Source organism: Salvelinus namaycush, chromosome 21 (genome assembly GCF_016432855.1).
Source record: "Salvelinus namaycush isolate Seneca chromosome 21, SaNama_1.0, whole genome shotgun sequence".
Classification (NCBI taxonomy): domain Eukaryota; kingdom Metazoa; phylum Chordata; class Actinopteri; order Salmoniformes; family Salmonidae; genus Salvelinus; species Salvelinus namaycush.
Window position 1 is genome coordinate 48,152,336 of NC_052327.1, and position 21,594 is coordinate 48,173,929.

The 21,594-nt window shown below is 42.4% G+C and overlaps 3 protein-coding genes across 4 annotated transcripts in view; all 3 read right to left on the minus strand.

Moving 5' to 3' along the window:
• Positions 1–5,291, minus strand: part of LOC120066434 (ATP-dependent Clp protease ATP-binding subunit clpX-like, mitochondrial) — a 43,036-nt gene extending 37,745 nt beyond the window's left edge. The window contains exons 1-5 of one of the 2 annotated variants that reach the window (XM_039017796.1): positions 5,135–5,291; positions 4,588–4,656; positions 3,946–4,106; positions 2,761–2,878; positions 2,416–2,570 (exon numbers count right to left, since the gene is read on the minus strand). In XM_039017796.1, the coding sequence (XP_038873724.1) occupies positions 2,416–2,570; positions 2,761–2,878; positions 3,946–4,106; positions 4,588–4,642 (489 nt within the window). In that variant the 5' untranslated portion in view covers positions 4,643–4,656; positions 5,135–5,291. The remainder of the gene's footprint in view (positions 1–2,415; positions 2,571–2,760; positions 2,879–3,945; positions 4,107–4,587; positions 4,657–5,134) is intronic. The other variant, XM_039017797.1, reaches the window with a different exon arrangement.
• Positions 5,292–6,429: 1,138 nt separating this feature from the next.
• Positions 6,430–16,343, minus strand: LOC120066435. Its single transcript, XM_039017798.1, has 9 exons — positions 16,184–16,343; positions 15,814–15,915; positions 9,713–9,874; positions 9,513–9,617; positions 8,262–9,398; positions 8,082–8,165; positions 7,651–7,776; positions 7,309–7,459; positions 6,430–7,190 (listed from the first exon to the last, which is right to left on the minus strand). The coding sequence occupies exons 1-9, from the start codon at positions 16,287–16,289 to the stop codon at positions 6,695–6,697; spliced, it is 2,469 nt and encodes an 822-aa protein (XP_038873726.1). The 5' UTR covers positions 16,290–16,343; the 3' UTR covers positions 6,430–6,694.
• Positions 16,341–19,984, minus strand: LOC120065936 (gliomedin-like). Its single transcript, XM_039016978.1, has 4 exons — positions 19,444–19,984; positions 17,060–17,111; positions 16,659–16,738; positions 16,341–16,361 (listed from the first exon to the last, which is right to left on the minus strand). Exons 1-4 carry the CDS (start codon positions 19,909–19,911, stop codon positions 16,341–16,343), a joined length of 621 nt encoding a protein of 206 aa, XP_038872906.1. The 5' UTR covers positions 19,912–19,984.
• Positions 19,985–21,594: the final 1,610 nt, after the last annotated feature.

The window sequence follows — 21,594 nt, forward strand, 5'->3', positions numbered from 1 at the left end:
GGTGTCCTGTGTGATCTTAAGATCTCGCCATCTAATTCTCCCCTCCCGGAGGACAAGAGCCCTTGGACCATGCCTCTGGCTGTCCTCGTCTCCAGTGCTGCTGATCCACTTCCTGCTGTCCTACCTGGGGCTATGGAACCCTGAAACTGTTCACAGGACGTCTTACCTTGTTCTGGAACTGCTGTTTTCGACCCTTTGTCTCCCTCACCTGCTGTCTCAACCTCTGAATGCTCGGCTATGAAAATCTAACTGACATTTACTCCTGTTGCACCCTCTACAACCACTGTGATTATTATTTGACCCTGCTGGTCATCTATGAACATTTGAACAACAATCTGTCCTTAAATGGCCATGTACTCTTATAATTTCCACCTGGCACAGCCAGAAGGGGACTGGCTACCCCTCAAAGCCTGGTTCCTCTCTGGGTTTCTTCCAAGGTTCCTGCCTTTCTAGGGAGTTTTTCCTAGCCACCGTGCTTCTACACCTGCATTGCTTGCCGTTTGGGGTTTTAGGCTGGGTTCCTGTACAGCACTTCGTGACATCGGCTGATGTAAAAAGGCCTTTATAAATACATTTTGATTGAATAATGATTGATTTAAATAATGACACGAGTCATAAGTACACAGTGAATAACGAATAAAAATAACATGGCAAAACAGGAAGTACTAAATCGATGTGCAGGGGTACGAGTTAATTGAGGTAGCTATGTACATATAGGTAGGGGGTTTCGACTGTTCAGAATGATGATATGATACAAGGTTATGATTAATAAGTTGACTGTTTATGGATGCGAAAGACCTTTAGCCTGCTGCTCTCTCCCTCCGCTGAGACTGACCCTCAGTCTGCTGCTCTCTGCCTCTGCTGAGACGGACCCTCAGTCTGCTGCTCTCTCCCTCCGCTGAGACTGACCCCCAGTCTGCTGCTCTCTCCCTCCGCTGAGACTGACCCTCAGTCTGCTGCTCTCTGCCTCCGCTGAGACGGACCCTCAGTCTGCTGCTCTCTGCCTCTGCTAAGACAGACCCTCAGTCTGCTGCTCTCTCCCTCCGCTGAGACAGACCCTCAGTCTGCTTCCCTCTCCCTCCGCTGAGACTGACCGTCAGATACAGGCACCATCAGCCCAGTAAAATAAAATACTAATAATTGAAATGTATTCTCACTCAGCTGTGCCTCACAAGTAATACAACAACGGATCTATTACCGGTGTGATCATATAGCCTACCTCAATATTTGTTTATATAATTTAAAATGTTAAAATGTTATGGGATGTATTTTCTCCATTGTTCTTGATGGTAGGCCACTCTGGTAGGCCTACATTATGATCAAATAGCAACAGTATCCTACTTGGCCACTGTTAAAACTGTAACTTAAAGGGGGTACCGCCTCAGTGTTGACAGTAAAACTAACTTAAAGCGGGTACAGCCTCAGTGTTCACAGTAAAACTAACTTAAAGCGGGTACAGCCTCAGTGTTCACAGTAAACCTGTAACTTAAAGGGGGTACCGCCTCAGTGTTCACAGTAAACCTGTAACATAAAGCGGGTACAGCCTCAGTGTTCACAGTAAACCTGTAACTTAAAGGGGGTACCGCCTCAGTGTTCACAGTAAACCTGTAACATAAAGCGGGTACAGCCTCAGTGTTCACAGTAAAACTAACTTAAAGCGGGTACAGCCTCAGTGTTCACAGTAAAACTAACTTAAAGCGGGTACAGCCTCAGTGTTCACAGTAAACCTGTAACTTAAAGGGGGTACCGCCTCAGTGTTGACAGTAAACCTGTAACATAAAGGGGGTACAGCCTCAGTGTTCACAGTAAACCTGTAACTTAAAGGGGGTACCGCCTCAGTGTTCACAGTAAACCTGTAACATAAAGGGGGTACAGCCTCAGTGTTCACAGTAAACCTGTAACTTAAAGGGGGTACCGCCTCAGTGTTGACAGTAAACCTGTAACTTAAAGGGGGTACCGCCTCAGTGTTGACAGTAAACCTGTAACTTAAAGGGGGCACCGCCTCAGTGTTCACAGTAAACCTGTAACTTAAAGGGGGTACCGCCTCAGTGTTCACAGTAAAACTAACTTAAAGGGGGTACAGCCTCAGTGTTCACAGTAAAACTAACTTAAAGGGGGTACAGCCTCAGTGTTCACAGTAAAACTAACTTAAAGGGGGTACCGCCTCAGTGTTGACAGTAAACGCGCTCTGGAAGTTGCACAGAATTTTCACAACGTTCAAGTTTGCGCTCAGCAGACCTGAAAATTGCTGTGCCCCCAAAAAATGTAGGGAATGCATTATAGTTCCAGGTATACCTGCAGCATCATCATAGTAATTCCTGTTAGAAGATAACCATCACATCATAAAAAAACAACAAACAAAAAAAACTGGAGAAACAAGAACCAGTTCCTCTTTATGGTCATTGGTGCACGTACCTTTTTGGGTGGCGGGGGAGGTTTCTGTGTGAAGGCCATTTTGACAGCCTCAGGGGGCGACTCTGCTTCTGTATTCAGACCCTTCTTAGAGTCCGTCTCAGAGAGCACCACGAAAAAGTGATGGCATTTCTCACACTTCACAAAACGTGTTGACGCTGGAAAAAAAAAGTAATAATAATACAATTGGAAATGTTTCACTTATCCGTCTCTGATTTCATACAATAGTAGTGACTGTGTGACAAGTCAATAATTTATACCACTGCTTTTTCTACAACTTGAATCTTTAGAAAATACAGCCTATGTGAACATCGTATCGTATCTATTTTATTTTTAAAAGGTACTCACATACAAAGGTCTCCACATGTGTACACGGGTCTCCACATTTGGGACAGTGCAGCTGGTTACCCCCCTTCCCTGATCCACCAGAAGAGCCCGAAAGTCTCTTTGCTTCACCGAGGTTCTTCTGCATATGATCAACACAAGAGCGAGAGACATACTATCATGAATGCAACACAGCAGGAAAAACAATGTAGCCACAGATAGGAGGCTATGTCGTTGTCACTTGTTGAAAACCACTGTGTATTTATTAGAAAGTCTATTATTGTGTCTTGTCACCACCAGAGATGGGGTCAATACCATTTCAATGATGATGTCACCACCAGAGATGGGGTCAATTCCATTTCAATGATGATGTCACCACCAGAGATGGGGTCAATACCATTTCAATGATGATGTCACCACCAGAGATGGGGTCAATTCCATTTCAATTATGATGTCACCACCAGAGATGGGGTCAATTCCATTTCAATTATGATGTCACCACCAGAGATGGGGTCAATTCCATTTCAATGATGATGTCACCACCAGAGATGGGGTCAATTCCATTTCAATGATGATGTCACCACCAGAGATGGGGTCAATTCCATTTCAATGATGATGTCACCACCAGAGATGGGGTCAATTCCATTTCAATGATGATGTCACCACCAGAGATGGGGTCAATTCCATTTCAATGATGATGTCACCACCAGAGATGGGGTCAATTCCATTTCAATGATGATGTCACCACCAGAGATGGGGTCAATTCCATTTCAATTATGATGTCACCACCAGAGATGGGGTCAATTCCATTTCAATTATGATGTCACCACCAGAGATGGGGTCAATTCCATTTCAATTATGATGTCACCACCAGAGATGGGGTCAATTCCATTTCAATTATGATGTCACCACCAGAGATGGGGTCAATTCCATTTCAATTATGATGTCACCACCAGAGATGGGGTCAATTCCATTTCAATTATGATGTCACCACCAGAGATGGGGTCAATTCAATCAATATGTCACCACTTAGCATAAACAGATCTGGGAACAAGCCATCTTGCCACGTTGTTATGTCATGTTTGGCAATGACCATAGGAGTTGGCGAGACAGCACAAACAGATCTGGGTCCAAGCTAGTCACCACTGGGTGATTCATTCTGTAAAGCAGGCAAACAGATGTGATTCCACTGGATTAGAACATGTTTACCTTTCCACCATCGTTGGATCCATCCTTGGTTGTTCCATCTTTAGCAACGAAACATACTGCCGTTTCATGGAAGGACCTCACTCGGACTCTGGGAGGTAGGTGAGCTTCACAAGAACTAGGTCTGCTCAAAGCATAGAGTTGAATACGAGAACAAGACAGTCCTGTACAACAGAAACACCATGCAACCAAATGTTTAGGCCTATGTTATAATAAACATAAACTTGTACTTTTTATTTTATTTCTGGATGGCCATGATTCATATATTAGGTCAGGCCAACTTCCCCGTTCCATAGTTATAGAACGAGTCATTCTAATCCTATGCCTTGTTCCCTTCCTCCATCAGCCAATCGTTAGATCAGCCTTTCCCGGAAATCATTCATTATGACGTAGCCTACGGTGTTGTTTACAATGTCAACATCAACATTTGGTATTACGGAAATATAGCTATCTGCCACCTAATGTGCGCTACATTTGTGACATTGCACACAATTCTCACACCAAATGTATCAATGTAATGCAACAGGACCCGTTTTCAAAAACTACTTAACGAGGTCAATGTCACGTAGTTTATCTAAAGACGCGTTTAGATTAACGTTACTGTAGTTAACTTGACAATTTATAAAGATTGCAAAGTGTTCTTACCTCTGTGTGCTGAATTCAAGAATATCCTCACGGCCGATGTACATGTACAGGACATACTTTAGTCAAGGTCTAGCAAATAAACACAGATAAACAGGATTAACTAACCAGCATGAATCAACCCGTGCAGCTGTTAGGTACTGTAGTTACCTAGGACATAGTTAGGTAGCTAGCAAAGTAACGTTACAACACAAATCTGACGGAACTAAACTCTCTACTAACAATACAGCTAACTAGTTATTCAGTTTCACCCGTCAACAAGTAGCGGGCTCAACTACGTGACTTACAAGCTATTATACAAACAACACCCCTAGAGCTGGAAGGCCAAGGCCGGACTTGGAAGCCCGTGGGGCAGCTAGTTAGCTTATGTTAGCTAGCAAACGCCGCTAGCGACAGAAAAACAAGTGAGCATTCCGGAAAATAGGTAATTTTACTAGCTAGCCGGTGAAACACAACTAAACATGTCAACTGGCTAACGTTAGCTATGTGACCTGTTTAAGAGACGCAAAATGTGGCTTAACAATATAGTTTGCTAGCCAGCTAACTTTACCTGTCGACTCGTAAAGGAGCAACCCTAACCCTATCGACAGTTTCTTCCCGGAGCACAATTTCGTCGAGTCACTGCGACTCTGTAGGGTAGCAGGTCAACGATCTGATTCATACCAATGTGTCACCGTCCAGGTAGCATGGGGTAAACCGCTCCTACTCATGCCGCGTTTACGTGCTAGTCGGAACTAGGAAATTCCAGACTCGCTGATTCGTTAGACTCCACACGTGTATAACTACAGCCCAGATAGGTTTCCAACCTCATAACTAGCTAGTAATCCATTTCAGGCTTTCAATCACGTTAGAGTAGCTAGCTTGTATAACTATCTTTGCTGGCATGGTTGGTAGACTTTGGAAAAGCAACCAACAACGAAAATGTACTGAATAAGACTCACAGTCCTTTCAATATTTTATCAGAGAAGCATATTTTGTTTATTAAAAAAAAAAAAAAAACACCAGTCAGGAGGATACAGACAGCTCAAACAAGAGATATTCAGAAATAGAATTAAGTATAATGTTTGAAAAATGCAATATTCTCCAATTTAAGGATGGGGCCTAGACCCCCCCCAATAGGCCCTGGCACCACGAGGGGGCAAAAAGGGGCCGAGCCCCCTCAGTTTTAGTTTTATGTCCCTGTATAAAACTAGCAATAAAGTTCAAATAATTGAGTGCCAGGTTGGCGCAAAATCTGTATCTCCGCTACGCCAGCACAATGGAAAGAGCATGCCACGGTGTGTGTAGGAGGACTATGGAAAGCCACTGGAGCAGCTAGGCTCCCGAGTGGCACATCGGTCTAAAGTGTCACTACAGTGCCTGGTTCGAATCCAGGCTGTATCACAACCGGCTGTGATTGGGAGTCCCATAGGGCGGTGCATATTTTCATATGTTTTTTTTCTTCTTGCTGGATTGGCTTCCGCTGGGATTTTGAATGATTTAAGCGGCCTATAGGCCTATTTGTTTGGCAAGACAGCTGTGCATGGATACATCTTGCCGTAGTAGGCTGTAGGCTATGTTTTGGTTATTTGGGTCTCCATTCACCTTTTGTTTACTGTGTTTTTAACTAGCCTAAATATAGATTGTGTCAGGCCTTTATTGATCTGATATTCTGTTTACTAGGCCTACTTGGTACCGCTGTTTTGTTCTGTTCGCATTGTTACAGAATTTAGTTTTTTTTTCTATTTATGTTTTGAGGTCAGACTTTAGCATATGTAGTGTATCGCATTATCAAACTTTGAAAGGGAATGAGGGCTGGATTTACAGTTGATTGAATTGAGGATCAGATAGAGAATTACTGTAAAATATGAAAAGAAAACATGTTTTTATTGGTAATTGTACAACATGAATGAGAAAAATATCGATGCCAAATATTATACAAAAATGAATATTTTATGACACTCAAATTCTTAAAAAATTAGAACACTCTCCCAGGACAGTGATAGACATGTTGGCTTGATTGGTGTGTGCTTTGATTGTTAATAGAACCTTCTCTACATTGGTTACATTCAAGGTGTCACTACTTGTGGCTGTATTCTCCTAGGCAGAATGTCTCCCACGATCATAAGATTTATTTACGATCATAACATTTGACTAGACTTTTTTGATCCGAAGTAAAATAAGCCTTGCATATTTTCACATAGCTGTTGTCCCACATATACAAAAGATGATTTTGGGGATAATATGACAACATAGCCATAATACCATTGGCTGATCTAAGATCCAAACTTACATTCAAAGGTTTCTCTTTCATTAAGTCAAAGGCATGTGTGACTTTTGTGTCTTTGGTGTCAGTCATATACAGAACTCCACACGCAACAAAGGCATTCCCAGCGTTCGGTACAGGATAGGACGTGCTAACCACAGACAACACAGAAAAACTCTTGTGGTTAAGCTTGGCAACCATCATGGTTCCGTTGACAACTGAAGCATATATGAGCCACAGTCCGTTCTCGTCCACAGCAAACTTAAAGTATGTCTTGGAGTTGTAGAAGAGGTAGGTTCGATTGTGGTAAAGAGCATTCTCAATGGCCAGTGTCTGTAATCTCCTGGTCTTCAGATTATCCCTGTTAAAAAGCAAAATATTGAGAATGGGTCAAATACTTAGGAATCATGTACAAGATTTTGGAAACATATCTGGAAACATATTTGTGTTGCTTTAAACTGCAGTAAAGAAACGCTTACTTGACAACTTTCGAGGTTCCCGCATTGTGATAGTACATAGACCCATTGTAGATTATGTGGCCACAACCCTGGTACAACTTCCTCATGTCAATAGACTTGCTGCTGCCGTTAGGAAATGATGCAATGCTCTTGTACTCCTGCAAGACTCGACCTGAAAAGCCAAATGTAAATCGCAACACAGTCTCTTTCTGCTGGAAATTGTTTCATTTGTTGCAACTTATATAAACGTTATGTATTGTACCAGCTGATTTCTTTCTTTGGCCTTGAGTTTTCCCCTATTATAAAAATATATTTCCTCAATATTATTGGTATTTTCTTTACGACTTGCCAAAAGTACTGTACCTGAAAAGTGTTCAGCCATCCAAATGTGGTTATCGTTCACCCGGGCTGCATCTCGCATCCAAACTCCAAATGTGGTTTCCATTTTAGTGACGTTTGGAAAGCATGTTATGCTTTTGATAATGTATTCTATGGATACGAAAGAGAAACATTGGAAAATGAAATAATGACAATGTTTTGAAATGACGTAAAAGACTTCACTAAGCAACAGTTTCCACTAGGGGGCGCTCATGAGTAAAGGTTGAAGGTACAGGACAGTAGTACAAACTAAGCTTCCAGACTGTACCTTTAAATGCTGTGGTTATATTGGAGGGAACAGTGAAGACTTTAAGGCCTTCTGTTGACAAAATGCAACCAATTATGAAGAAAAATAATCTACCTTCAACATCCCAATTGAACCCCCAGTATTGCCTATGTAGAAATAGTTCTGATACCAGCTTTCCAAACAGGTGCTTCTTTCGCATACTCTGTGTCGGTTACATTCAAGGTGTCAGTTGTGGGAGCAGAGAAGATTTCTGCTGAAAATGAACATAAAATGCAATCAATTATGAAGACAATTTAAATACCTTCACCATCCTAATTCAACCCCTTAATAGATTTAAATAGTTTCATACCAGTTTTCTTAAATGCTGCTTCTTCCACAATCTCGCTGTCAGTTACGCTCAAAGGTCCTTCTTCTACATTCTCAGTGTGAGTTACGTTCAAAGGTCCTTCTTCCACAGTCTCGGTGTCAGTTACGTTCAAAGATCCTTCTTCCACAATCTCGGTGTCAGTTACGTTCAAAGGTGCTTCTTCCACAATCTCGGTGTCAGTTACGTTCAAAGGTGCTTCTTCCACAATCTCGATGTCAGTTACGTTCAAAGATCCTTCTTCCACAATCTCGCTGTCAGTTACGTTCAAAGGTGCTTCTTCCACAATCTCGCTGTCAGTTACGTTCAAAGGTCCTTCTTCCACAATCTCGCTGTCAGTTACGTTCAAAGATCCTTCTTCCACAATCTCGGTGTCAGTTACGTTCAAAGATCCTTCTTCCACAATCTCGGTGTCAGTTACGTTCAAAGGTCCTTCTTCCACAATCTCGCTGTCAGTTACGTTCAAAGGTCCTTCTTCCACAATCTCGCTGTCAGTTACGTTCAAAGGTCCTTCTTCCACAATCTCGCTGTCAGTTACGTTCAAAGGTCCTTCTTCCACAATCTCGCTGTCAGTTACGTTCAAAAGTCCTTCTTCCACAATCTCGGTGTCAGTTACGTTCAAAAGTCCTTCTTCCACAATCTCGGTGTCAGTTACGTTCAAAGGTCCTTCTTCCACAATCTCGCTGTCAGTTACGTTCAAAAGTCCTTCTTCCACAATCTCGCTGTCAGTTACGTTCAAAAGTCCTTCTTCCACAATCTCGCTGTCAGTTACGTTCAAAGGTCCTTCTTCCACAATCTCGGTGTCAGTTACGTTCAAAGTTCCTTCTTCCACAATCTCGCTGTCAGTTACGTTCAAAGGTCCTTCTTCCACAATCTCGCTGTCAGTTACGTTCAAAAGTCCTTCTTCCACAATCTCGGTGTCAGTTACGTTCAAAGGTGCTTCTTCCACAATCTCGGTGTCAGTTACGTTCAAAGGTCCTTCTTCCACAATCTCACTGTCAGTTACGTTCAAAGGTGCTTCTTCCACAATCTTTATGTATGTCATTTGTCGGTTATTTGCTTCCTCGTTCTCTGTGTCAGTTACATTCAACGTGTCATTACTTGCGGCTAGATTCGCTGACTCTAAGGGGAGAGAGATGCAACAGTGTTTTTTTTACACTGAGGAATAAACGTATGTTCATACATAGTGATTCTGAGTTGTTGTTGGTGGAATCTCTGCCAGGACAGTATGCTCACCCGTAGACATGTTGGCTTGATGGATGTGTGCTCTGATGGTTCGATTAACATTCTCTGCGTTGGTTACATTCAAGGTGTCACTGCTTGGGGCTGTATTCTCTGTACCTAAGAGTGTAGAGAAAAAAATGGAACAGTGTTTTACAGTGACAGTGAGGATGAATGCATGTCATTGTTGGTGGAATCTCTGACAGCATACTCACTCAGAGAGTCAGACATGTTGGCTTGATGGAGACAGGTGTTCTCTAACAGGTGGGCTCTCATGGTCCTATTTCTAGAGGGTTCTGGGTCCTCTAAGGTCGCTGGGGGGCCAGGTAGACCAGGGGGACCGGCAGGGCCAGGAGGGCCCCTTGGACCCGGAGGCCCTTCAAACACAAATCAGAGGCACAGGATCTGAACAGGCTTCTCAGATAAACTAACATTTACAGTATGTAATACAATTATGATCATTGCAAGTAAAACATAAATTGTAACTATCTGCATAATCAGTGTTAGTAGCTCAAATGTAGTTGAGGATGATCTAGTAAGATGAACTAGTAGGGTGATCTAGTAAGATGAACTAGTAGGGTGATCTAGTAAGATGAACTAGTAGGGTGATCTAGTAAGATGAACTAGTAGGGTGATCTAGTAAGATGAACTAGTAGGGTGATCTAGTAAGATTAACTAGTAGGGTGATCTAGTAAGATGAACTAGTAGGGTGATCTAGTAAGATTAACTAGTAGGGTGATCTAGTAAGATGAACTAGTAGGGTGAGCTAGTAAGATGAACTAGTAGGGTGATCTAATAAGATTAACTAGTAGGGTGATCTAGTAAGATGAACTAGTAGGGTGATCTAGTAAGATTAACTAGTAGGGTGAGCTAGTAGGTTGAGCTAGTAGGGTGATCTAGTAAGATTAACTAGTAGGGTGATCTAGTAAGATGAACTAGTAGGGTGAGCTAGTAGGGTGATCTAGTAAGATTAACTAGTAGGTTGAGCTAGTAAGATTAACTAGTAGGGTGAGCTAGTAAGATGAACTAGTAGGTTGAGCTAGTAAGATGAACTAGTAGGGTGAGCTAGTAAGATGAACTAGTAGGGTGATCTAGTAAGGTGATCTAGTAAGATTAACTAGTAGGTTGAGCTAGTAAGATGAACTAGTAGGGTGAGCTAGTAGGGTGATCTAGTAAGATGAACTAGTAGGTTGAGCTAGTAAGATGAACTAGTAGGGTGAGCTAGTAGGTTGAACTAGTAGGGTGATCTAGTAAGATGAACTAGTAGGGTGAGCTAGTAGGGTGATCTAGTAAGATGAACTAGTAGGGTGATCTAGTAAGATGAACTAGTAGGGTGAGCTAGTAGGTTGAACTAGTAGGGTGATCTAGTAAGATGAACTAGTAGGGTGATTTAGTAAGATGAAGTAGTAGGGTGATCTAGTAAGATTAACTAGTAGGGTGATCTAGTAAGATGAACTAGTAGGGTGATCTAGTAAGATGAACTAGTAGGGTGATTTAGTAAGATTAACTAGTAGGGTGATCTAGTAAGATGAACTAGTAGGGTGATCTAGTAAGATGAACTAGTAGGGTGATCTAGTAAGATGAACTAGTAGGGTGATTTAGTAAGATTAACTAGTAGGGTGATCTAGTAGGGTGAGCTAGTAGGGTGATCTAGTAAGATGAACTAGTAGGTTGAGCTAGTAAGATTAACTAGTAGGGTGATTTAGTAAGATGAACTAGTAGGGTGATTTAGTAAGATTAACTAGTAGGGTGATCTAGTAAGATGAACTAGTAGGGTGATCTAGTAAGATTAACTAGTAGGGTGATCTAGTAGGGTGAACTAGTAGGGTGATCTAGTAAGATTAACTAGTAGGGTGATCTAGTAAGATGAACTAGTAAGGATGAACTGGTAGGGTGATCTAGTAAGATGAGCTAGTAGGGTGATCTAGTAAGATGAACTAGTAGGGTGATCTAGTAAGATTAACTAGTAGGGTGATCTAGTAAGATGAACTAGTAGGGTGATCTAGTAAGATTAACTAGTAGGGTGATCTAGTAGGGTGAACTAGTAGGGTGATCTAGTAAGATTAACTAGTAAGGTGATCTAGTAAGATGAACTAGTAAGGATGAACTGGTAGGGTGATCTAGTAAGATGAGCTAGTAGGGTGATCTAGTAAGATGAACTAGTAGGGTGATCTAGTAAGATGAGCTAGTAGGGTGATCTAGTAAGATTAACTAGTAGGGTGATCTAGTAAGATGAACTAGTAGGGTGATCTAGTAAGATTAACTAGTAGGGTGATCTAGTAAGATTAACTAGTAGGGTGATCTAGTAAGATTAACTAGTAGGGTGATCTAGTAGGATGAACTAGTAGGGTGATCTAGTAAGATGAACTAGTAGGGTGATCTAGTAAGATGAACTAGTAGGGTGATCTAGTAAGATGAACTAGTAGGGTGATCTAGTAAGATGAACTAGTAGGGTGATCTAGTAAGATGAACTAGTAGGGTGATCTAGTAAGATGAACTAGTAGGGTGATCTAGTAAGATGAACTAGTAGGGTGATTTAGTAAGATTAACTAGTAGGGTGATCTAGTAAGATTAACTAGTAGGGTGATCTAGTAAGATTAACTAGTAGGGTGATCTAGTAAGATGAACTAGTAGGGTGATTTAGTAAGATTAACTAGTAGGGTGATCTAGTAGGGTGAACTAGTAGGGTGATCTAGTAAGATGAACTAGTAGGGTGATCTAGTAAGATGAACTAGTAAGGATGAACTGGTAGGGTGATCTAGTAAGATTAACTAGTAGGGTGATCTAGTAAGATGAACTAGTAGGATGATCTAGTAAGATTAACTAGTAGGGTGATCTAGTAGGGTGAACTAGTAGGGTGATCTAGTAAGATTAACTAGTAGGGTGATCTAGTAAGATGAACTAGTAAGGATGAACTGGTAGGGTGATCTAGTAAGATGAGCTAGTAGGGTGATCTAGTAAGATGAACTAGTAGGGTGATTTAGTAAGATTAACTAGTAGGGTGATCTAGTAAGATTAACTAGTAGGGTGATCTAGTAAGATGAGCTAGTAGGGTGATCTAGTAAGATGAACTAGTAGGGTGATCTAGTAAGATTAACTAGTAGGGTGATCTAGTAAGATTAACTAGTAGGGTGATCTAGTAGGGTGAACTAGTAGGGTGATCTAGTAAGATGAACTAGTAGGGTGATCTAGTAAGATGAACTAGTAGGGTGATCTAGTAAGATGAACTAGTAGGGTGATCTAGTAAGATGAACTAGTAGGGTGATCTAGTAAGATGAACTAGTAGGGTGATCTAGTAAGATGAACTAGTAGCGTGATCTAGTAAGATGAACTAGTAGGGTGATCTAGTAAGATGAACTAGTAAGGTGATCTAGTAAGATGATCTAGTAGGGTGATCTAGTAGGGTGATCTAGTAGGGTGATCTAGTAAGATGAACTAGTAGGGTGATCTAGTAAGATTAACTAGTAGGGTGATCTAGTAAGATTAACTAGTAGGGTGATCTAGTAAGATGATCTAGTAGGGTGATCTAGTAGGGTGATCTAGTAAGATGATCTAGTAGGGTGATCTAGTAAGATGAACTAGTAGGGTGAGCTAGTAAGATGAACGAGTAGGGTGATCTAGTAAGATGAACTAGTAGGGTGATCTAGTAAGATTAACTAGTAGGGTGATCTAGTAAGATTAACTAGTAGGGTGATCTAGTAAGATTAACTAGTAGGGTGATCTAGTAGGGTGAACTAGTAGGGTGATCTAGTAAGATGAACTAGTAGGGTGATCTAGTAAGATGAACTAGTAGGGTGATCTAGTAAGATGAACTAGTAGGGTGATCTAGTAAGATGAACTAGTAGGGTGATCTAGTAAGATGAACTAGTAGGGTGATCTAGTAAGATGAACTAGTAGGGTGATCTAGTAAGATTAACTAGTAGGGTGATCTAGTAAGATTAACTAGTAGGGTGATCTAGTAAGATTAACTAGTAGGGTGATCTAGTAAGATGAACTAGTAGGGTGATCTAGTAAGATGAACTAGTAGGGTGAGCTAGTAAGATGAACTAGTAGGGTGATCTAGTAAGATGATCTAGTAGGGTGATCTAGTAAGATGAACTAGTAGGGTGATCTAGTAAGATGAACTAGTAGGGTGATCTAGTAAGATGAACTAGTAGGGTGATCTAGTAGGGTGATCTAGTAAGATGATCTAGTAGGGTGATCTAGTAAGATGAACTAGTAGGGTGATCTAGTAAGATGAACTAGTAGGGTGATCTAGTAGGGTGATCTAGTAAGATGATCTAGTAGGGTGAACTAGTAGGGTGATCTAGTAGGGTGATCTAGTAAGATGATCTAGTAGGGTGAGCTAGTAGGGTGATCTAGTAAGATGATCTAGTAGGGTGATCTAGTAGGGTGATCTAGTAGGGTGATCTAGTAAGATGATCTAGTAGGGTGATCTAGTAAGATGAACTAGTAGGGTGATCTAGTAAGATGAACTAGTAGGGTGATCTAGTAAGATGAACTAGTAGGGTGATCTAGTAAGATTAACTAGTAGGGTGATCTAGTAAGATGAACTAGTAGGGTGATCTAGTAAGATGAACTAGTTGGGTGATCTAGTAAGATTAACTAGTAGGGTGATCTAATAAGATTAACTAGTAGGGTGAGCTAGTAAGGTGATCTAGTAGGGTGATCTAGTAAGATTAACTAGTAGGGTGATCTAGTAAGATGAACTAGTAGGGTGATCTAGTAAGATGAACTAGTAGGGTGATCTAGTAAGATGAACTAGTAGGGTGATCTAGTACGATGAACTGGTAGGGTGATCTAGTAGGGTGATCTAGTAGGGTGATCTAGTAAGATGAACTAGTAAGATGAACTAGTAGGGTGATCTAGTAAGATGAACTAGTAGGGTGATCTAGTAAGATTAACTAGTAGGGTGATCTAGTAAGATGATCTAGTAGGGTGATCTAGTAGGGTGATCTAGTAGGGTGATCTAGTAGGGTGATCTAGTAAGATGAACTAGTAGGGTGAGCTAGTAAGATGAACGAGTAGGGTGATCTAGTAAGATGAACTAGTAGGGTGATCTAGTAAGATTAACTAGTAGGGTGATCTAGTAAGATTAACTAGTAGGGTGATCTAGTAAGATGAACTAGTAGGGTGATCTAGTAAGATTAACTAGTAGGGTGATCTAGTAGGGTGATCTAGTAAGATTAACTAGTAGGGTGATCTAGTAAGATTAACTAGTAGGGTGATCTAGTAGGGTGAACTAGTAGGGTGATCTAGTAAGATTAACTAGTAGGGTGATCTAGTAAGATGAACTAGTAGGATGATCTAGTAAGATGAACTAGTAGGGTGATCTAGTAAGATGAACTAGTAGGGTGATCTAGTAAGATTAACTAGTAGGGTGATCTAGTAAGATTAACTAGTAGGGTGATCTAGTAAGATGAACTAGTAGGGTGATCTAGTAAGATTAACTAGTAGGGTGATCTAATAAGATGAACTAGTAGGGTGATTTAGTAAGATTAACTAGTAGGGTGAACTAGTAGGGTGATCTAGTAGGGTGATCTAGTAAGATTAACTAGTAGGGTGATTTAGTAGGGTGATCTAGTAAGATTAACTAGTAGGGTGATCTAGTAAGATGAACTAGTAGGGTGATCTAGTAAGATGAACTAGTAGGGTGATCTAGTAAGATTAACTAGTATGGTGATCTAGTAAGATGAACTAGTAGGGTGATCTAGTAAGATTAACTAGTAGGGTGATCTAGTAAGATGAACTAGTAGGGTGATCTAGTAAGATTAACTAGTAGGGTGATCTAATAAGATTAACTAGTAAGATGAACTAGTAGGATGAGCTAGTAGGGTGAGCTAGTAAGATGAACTAGTAGGGTGAGCTAGTAAGATTAACTAGTAGGGTGAGCTAGTAAGATGAACTAGTAGGGTGAGCTAGTAAGATTAACTAGTAGGGTGATCTAGTAGGGTGAGCTAGTAAGATGAACTAGTAGGGTGAGCTAGTAAGATGAACTAGTAGGGTGATTTAGTAAGATGAACTAGTAGGATGAGCTAGTAAGATGAACTAGTAGGGTGAGCTAGTAAGATTAACTAGTAGGGTGAGCTAGTAAGATGAGCTAGTAAGATGAACTAGTAGGGTGAGCTAGTAAGATGAACTAGTAAGATGAACTAGTAGAGTGAGCTAGTAAGATGAACTAGTAGGGTGAGCTAGTAAGATGAACTAGTAGGGTGAGCTAGTAAGATGAACTAGTAGGGTGATCTAGTAAGATGAACTAGTAGGGTGAGCTAGTAAGATGGATTTTTAAGAGAATGAGAACTCTACCCTCTTTTACCCTCTATGATGGTGTCATTGGAGGTCTCGTCCTTCAGTCCTGGAGGTCCAGGGTGTCCCACGTCTCCTTTCACCCCTGGCTCCCCTCTCTCTCCAGGGGGACCTGAACAGGCAAGGGGTCATCATGATAGTTATGGATGGATTTTTTTGGGACTGATTTCTTTAAATTATTTAGTTTCATTAGGTCTTTACCAGTGGAGGCTGGTGTCACTTTGAATTGGAAGATGGAATCATTGTAATGGCTGGAATACAATGAATTACAAGTCCTCCAATTTAAGGTGACACCAGCCTCCACTGGTCTGCACATGTACAGTATAATAGAGCACTTGTGCATGGGGGAAAAAAATCACATACCACCAACAGTGTCTGACCTTTTTTCCCTCGTCTCCCTGCAGCTCCAGGTGGTCCTGGTATGCCTTCTGTAGCATTGACTCCTGGCTTCCCATCCACACCTGGAGTGCCTTGAACAGATATCATCCTGTATGATCATCGATAACTACATGTATGACTAGATGCCTTTTTTAGAGGTTACTGGATCAAATCCCCGAGCTGACATGGTACAAAATCTATCGTTCTGCCCCCTGAACAAGGCAGTTAACCCACTGTTCCCCGGGCCCTGAACAAGGCAGTTAACCCACTGTTCCCCGGGCCCTGAACAAGGCAGTTAACCCACTGTTCCCCGGGCCCTGAACAAGGCAGTTAACCCACTGTTCCCCGGGCGCCGACAAAGTGGATGTTGATTAAGGCAGCCCCCCGCACCTCTCTGATTCAGAGGGGTTTGGGTTAAATGTGTAAGACACATTTCAGTTGAAGGCATTCAGTTGTACAACTGACTAGGTATCCCACCTTTCCCCCTTTCCCCCTTTTGTCATGCTTTGATTGATGCAAAGTGTTGTTGATTGTTTTACCTGGAGGTCCTGGTAAGCCTGTAATGTAGGATGGAATGAATGGTTAGGAATGGAACTTTTTGTATTCATGTCCATTTCATGTGCAATAGGCAACATACAGCATTTCAATGAGGTACTGTCTGTATTAAAATCAAATCAAATCAAATTTTATTTGTCACATACACATGGTTAGCAGATGTTAATGCGAGTGTAGCGAAATGCTTGTGCTTCTAGTTCCGACATTAAGGCTGTTGCTAATGTTTTTATTTTAATAATTGTAGTTTAAAAAAAAAAAAAAAGTGTTTTTCTTACCTGTGTACCCTAGATATTAGAAGAGCTATTTCAATAACAACAACACACCTGTTAAACACATGTCTTCTGTGCTGTTACATAGTTCCAACAGGACTTTGATCTGAAAGACAGAAGTAAAGGGAAACGGTGACAATAACAGCAACTTAAAGGACACTACAGCTTGGATCTTTCATTTAAAGACCCTTGCTCCCTTCGGTCTCAACGTTGACTTTGATCTGAAGCCATTCTTGTGATTTATAGTGGTTTTGCCTGTTGTAAATGTTTGTAGGCTTATGTAGCCACATTGTATCTATGATCGTACGCTATCCATTTATGTTTTCTTTGTATGCTATTTTAATATATATGAGAATTAACCAATGATATCAGGCCACACCATGATTACAGACACCTGTGTGTGTCTTTTGACACTATATAAATGAGTCATCCTGCAGTGTTTGTCATTATACCCTGATGAAGACCCTCTCCTTTTCTAACCTTTTCTAAAATGAGTGCACTATAATAGGGAATAGGGTTCTATAGGGCTATGGTATAAAGTAGTGCACTATATAGGGAATAGGATATATTTCAGACGCATGCTCAGTTTTCCTCCTCTTAATCCTATATCCAGAGTCTTCCAATGAGATGATTCTTGGCATAGGAAGGACATTTCTGCTAATCCCAGAAGAGTGAAAAAGGAAATGACTCTGAACATATGGAGAGTGAGAATACTAAACTATTCCAGATTGAATCTCCCTTCCTCTACAATAACGTAACGTTGTGTAATCATAAATGATGATCTACATGCCTAAGACAAAACTCAATACCCAACCCGTGAAAGTCACAGCTGGTCTTGTCTTAAACCGTAACAGAGTCTTGTTACAGTTTTATACTGTACATACCACGTAACTTATGGTATGATCCAATGTGGCTGAGCACTTGCAACACCGGGGGTTTTGTTGGGTTCAATTCCCACTAAGGGATCAGTACGAGAAAGAAGTATAAAAATGTATCCAGTCACTAAATTACAAAAATAACCTACAATAACTATCTAACTGGGGCGGCAAGTAGCCTAGTGGTTAGAGGGTAGGGGCAGCAGGTAGCCTAGTGGTTAGAGTGGAGGGGCGGCAGGTAGCCTAGTGGTTAGAGTGGAGGGGCGGCAGGTAGCCTAGTGGTTAGAGTGGAGGGGTGGCAGGTAGCCTAGTGGTTAGAGTGGAGGGGCGGCAGGTAGCCTAGTGGTTAGAGTGGAGGGGCGGCAGGTAGCCTAGTGGTTAGAGTGGAGGGGTGGCAGGTAGCCTAGTGGTTAGAGTGGAGGGGCGGCAGGTAGCCTAGTGGTTAGAGGGTAGGGGCGGCAGGTAGCCTAGTGGTTAGAGGGTAGGGGCGGCAAGTAGCCTAGTGGTTAGAGGGTAGGGGCGGCAGGTAGCCTAGTGGTTAGAGTGGAGGGGCGGCAGGTAGCCTAGTGGTTAGAGGGTAGGGGCGGCAGGTAGCCTAGTGGTTAGAGGGTAGGGGCGGCAGGTAGCCTAGTGGTTAGAGGGTAGGGGCGGCAGGTAGCCTAGTGGTTAGAGGGTAGGGGCGGCAGGTAGCCTAGTGGTTAGAGTGGAGGGGTGGCAGGTAGCCTAGTGGTTAGAGTGGAGGGGCGGTAGGTAGCCTAGTGGTTAGAGTGGAGGGGCGGCAGGTACCCTAGTGGTTAGAGTGGAGGGGCGGCAGGTAGCCTAGTGGTTAGAGGGTAGGGGCGGCAGGTAGCCTAGTGGTTAGAGGGTAGGGGCGGCAGGTAGCCTAGTAGTTCGAGTGGAGGGGCGGCAGGTAGCCTAGTGGTTAGAGGGTAGGGGCGGCAGGTAGCCTTGTGGTTAGAGTGGAGGGGCGGCAGGTAGCCTAGTGGTTAGAGGGTAGGGGCGGCAGGTAGCCTAGTGGTTAGAGTGGAGGGGCGGCAGGTAGCCTAGTGGTTAGAGGGTAGGGGCGGCAGGTAGCCTTGTGGTTAGAGTGGAGGGGCGGCAGGTAGCCTAGTGGTTAGAGGGTAGGGGCGGCAGGTGGTTAGAGTGGAGGGGCGGCAGGTAGCCTAGTGGTTAGAGTGGAGGGGCGGCAGGTAGCCTAGTGGTTAGAGTGGAGGGGTGGCAGGTAGCCTAGTGGTTAGAGTGGAGGGGCGGCAGGTAGCCTAGTGGTTAGAGTGGAGGGGCGGCAGGTAGCCTAGTGGTTAGAGCGTTGGACTAGTAACCGAAAAGTTGCAAGATCGAATCCCCCGAGCTGACAAGGTAAAAATATGTTGTTCTGCCCCTGAACAAGGCAGTTAACCCACTGTTCCTAGGCCGTCATTGTAAATACTAATTTGTTCTTAACTGACTTGCCTAGTTAAATAAAGGATTTTATTTTATTTTAAATAACCTACTATAACTCACTTAGTAAAAGCACATAACATACTGTCTCTAATTCATGTAGTAAATATTTCTGAGGATTCTTACCGGGACCATAGAGTATGTCATCACCATCATCATGTCCCTGTCGTCACGTTTCTGCTGTCGCTTAGTCTGGCGTTTCCCAGCCTGGCTCCTCTTACTGCGGGGTCGACCATGCCGCAGCACCCTTTCTGCCTCCTCTCCGCCTGGGTCTTCCCTGCTGGTCCTGTGGGGTGATGTCTGCAACCCAGATTCCTCGGAGAGCACCTGCAACCTATCAGTCTCCTCTCCAGGGTCCCTGCTGGCCCGGAGGGATACTGCTGCAGAATGATGCAGCACGGCGCCAGAGGTCTCTGAGAGCACCTGGAGTTGTAGATCCAACCGGGCCAGGTGGGCTGACAGGTGCATGTGTTGCACCAGAAGGAACACCAAGCCTGCAGAGCTCAGGACCGTAAGAGCACAAGTCCCCAACAAGAACACTCGGAACATCCCTGGGAGTCCCAGACAACCACCTCCACCTCCCTCCCTTATCATCCTACTTCCTGTCCTGAGTCCTGACAGTTCCCCCCCCCAAAAAAAAATAAAAATAAATGAAAGTTGAAAATATGCTACCGACAAGATTTTTAGTTCACGGCTTCCTCTCCGGATGTGTTCCACTAGTCCCTACTGACACACAGAACTCAGTGATCTAGGCGCATACATCCGATACCCATACACAGAACTCAGTGATCTACATGCTGGATCTTACATCCACAGAGACACAAACATACTATGTTACAGACAGTTGTATGCTATTGCTAGGTAACGAACGAGAGACAGAATTACAGAAGAACTATTTGAAGAAATCCGAAGAAAAGTTGTCGTAAAAAGCTTTCCGAAGGCACAAAACAACTTGTCTTTCCTGAGTGTCAAACAAGATTTCACTGCGCAACTCTGGAAACTTCTGGAAAAGAGCTTTAGTGTCCAATGTCCTTTTGACTTGATTTATCAGCAGCAGCAGTGACCATATATGGGACATGAAATGGATTCAGCTGCAACGGGACTTTTCCTTTTATCGTTCTAATTTCAAGTTCGTATTGTGGTGTTTTAGGGGGTTGATTTATTGCCAAGTTGCATGGCTGCCTGAAAACAAAAATGTGCTAAAGTTTTTCAAGATAATTCTGAACAAGGAAAGCATTCTTTAAGTGGACAAGTGAGACTTGAACTGAGCCCATTGAATGATGAGCACATAGACCAGTACGCTCCGTTGTAAGACTTTCTTTGTTTCTGAAAGACTGAAAGCCCCATGTCAACATCCTTACATACAGTAATATCCATAATTGTACTGGCACGTCATTTCCACATAATTATTTTCCTGTAGCACCAATCCACAATGGCACAGAGTAGGAGTGTTGATATCAGTTCCCTTTCTGTCGGTCACTCAGTATAACATACAGTGATATCAGTTCCCTTTCTGTCGGTCACTCAGTATAACATACAGTGATATCAGTCCCTTTCTGTCGGTCACTCAGTATAACATACAGTGATATCAGTTCCCTTTCTGTCGGTCACTCAGTATAACATACAGTGATATCAGTTCCTTTTCTGTCGGTCACTCAGTATAACATACAGTGATATCAGTTCCCTTTCTGTCAGGTCACTCAGTATAACATACAGTGATATCAGTCCCTTTCTGTCGGTCACTCAGTATAACATACAGTGATATCTGCGACCTGGCCAAGATAAAGCAAAGCAGTGCGACACAAACAACAACACAGAGTTACACATGGATTAAACAAACATACAGTCAATAACACAGTAGAAAAAAAAGAAAGTCTATATACAGTGTGTGCAAATGGCGTGAGGTGGTAAGGCAATAAATAGGCCTTAGTAGCGAAGTAATTACAATTTAGCAAATTAACACTGGAGTGATAGATGAGCAGATGGTGATGTGCAAGTAGAAATACTGGTGTGCAAAAGAGCAGAAAAGTAATTAAAAACAATATGGGGATGAGGTAGGTAGATTGGGTGGGCTATTTACAGATGGGCTATGTACAGCAAGTTCAGGATTACAAATGTGCTTAACAAATGTCATAAGTTGCGGCAAAGAAATTAACTTTATGTCCAGAATGCAAAGCATTATGTTTGGGGAAAATCCAACGCAACACATCACTGAGTACCACTCTTCATATTTTCAAGCATGGTGGTGGCTGAATCATGTTATGAGTATGCTTGTCA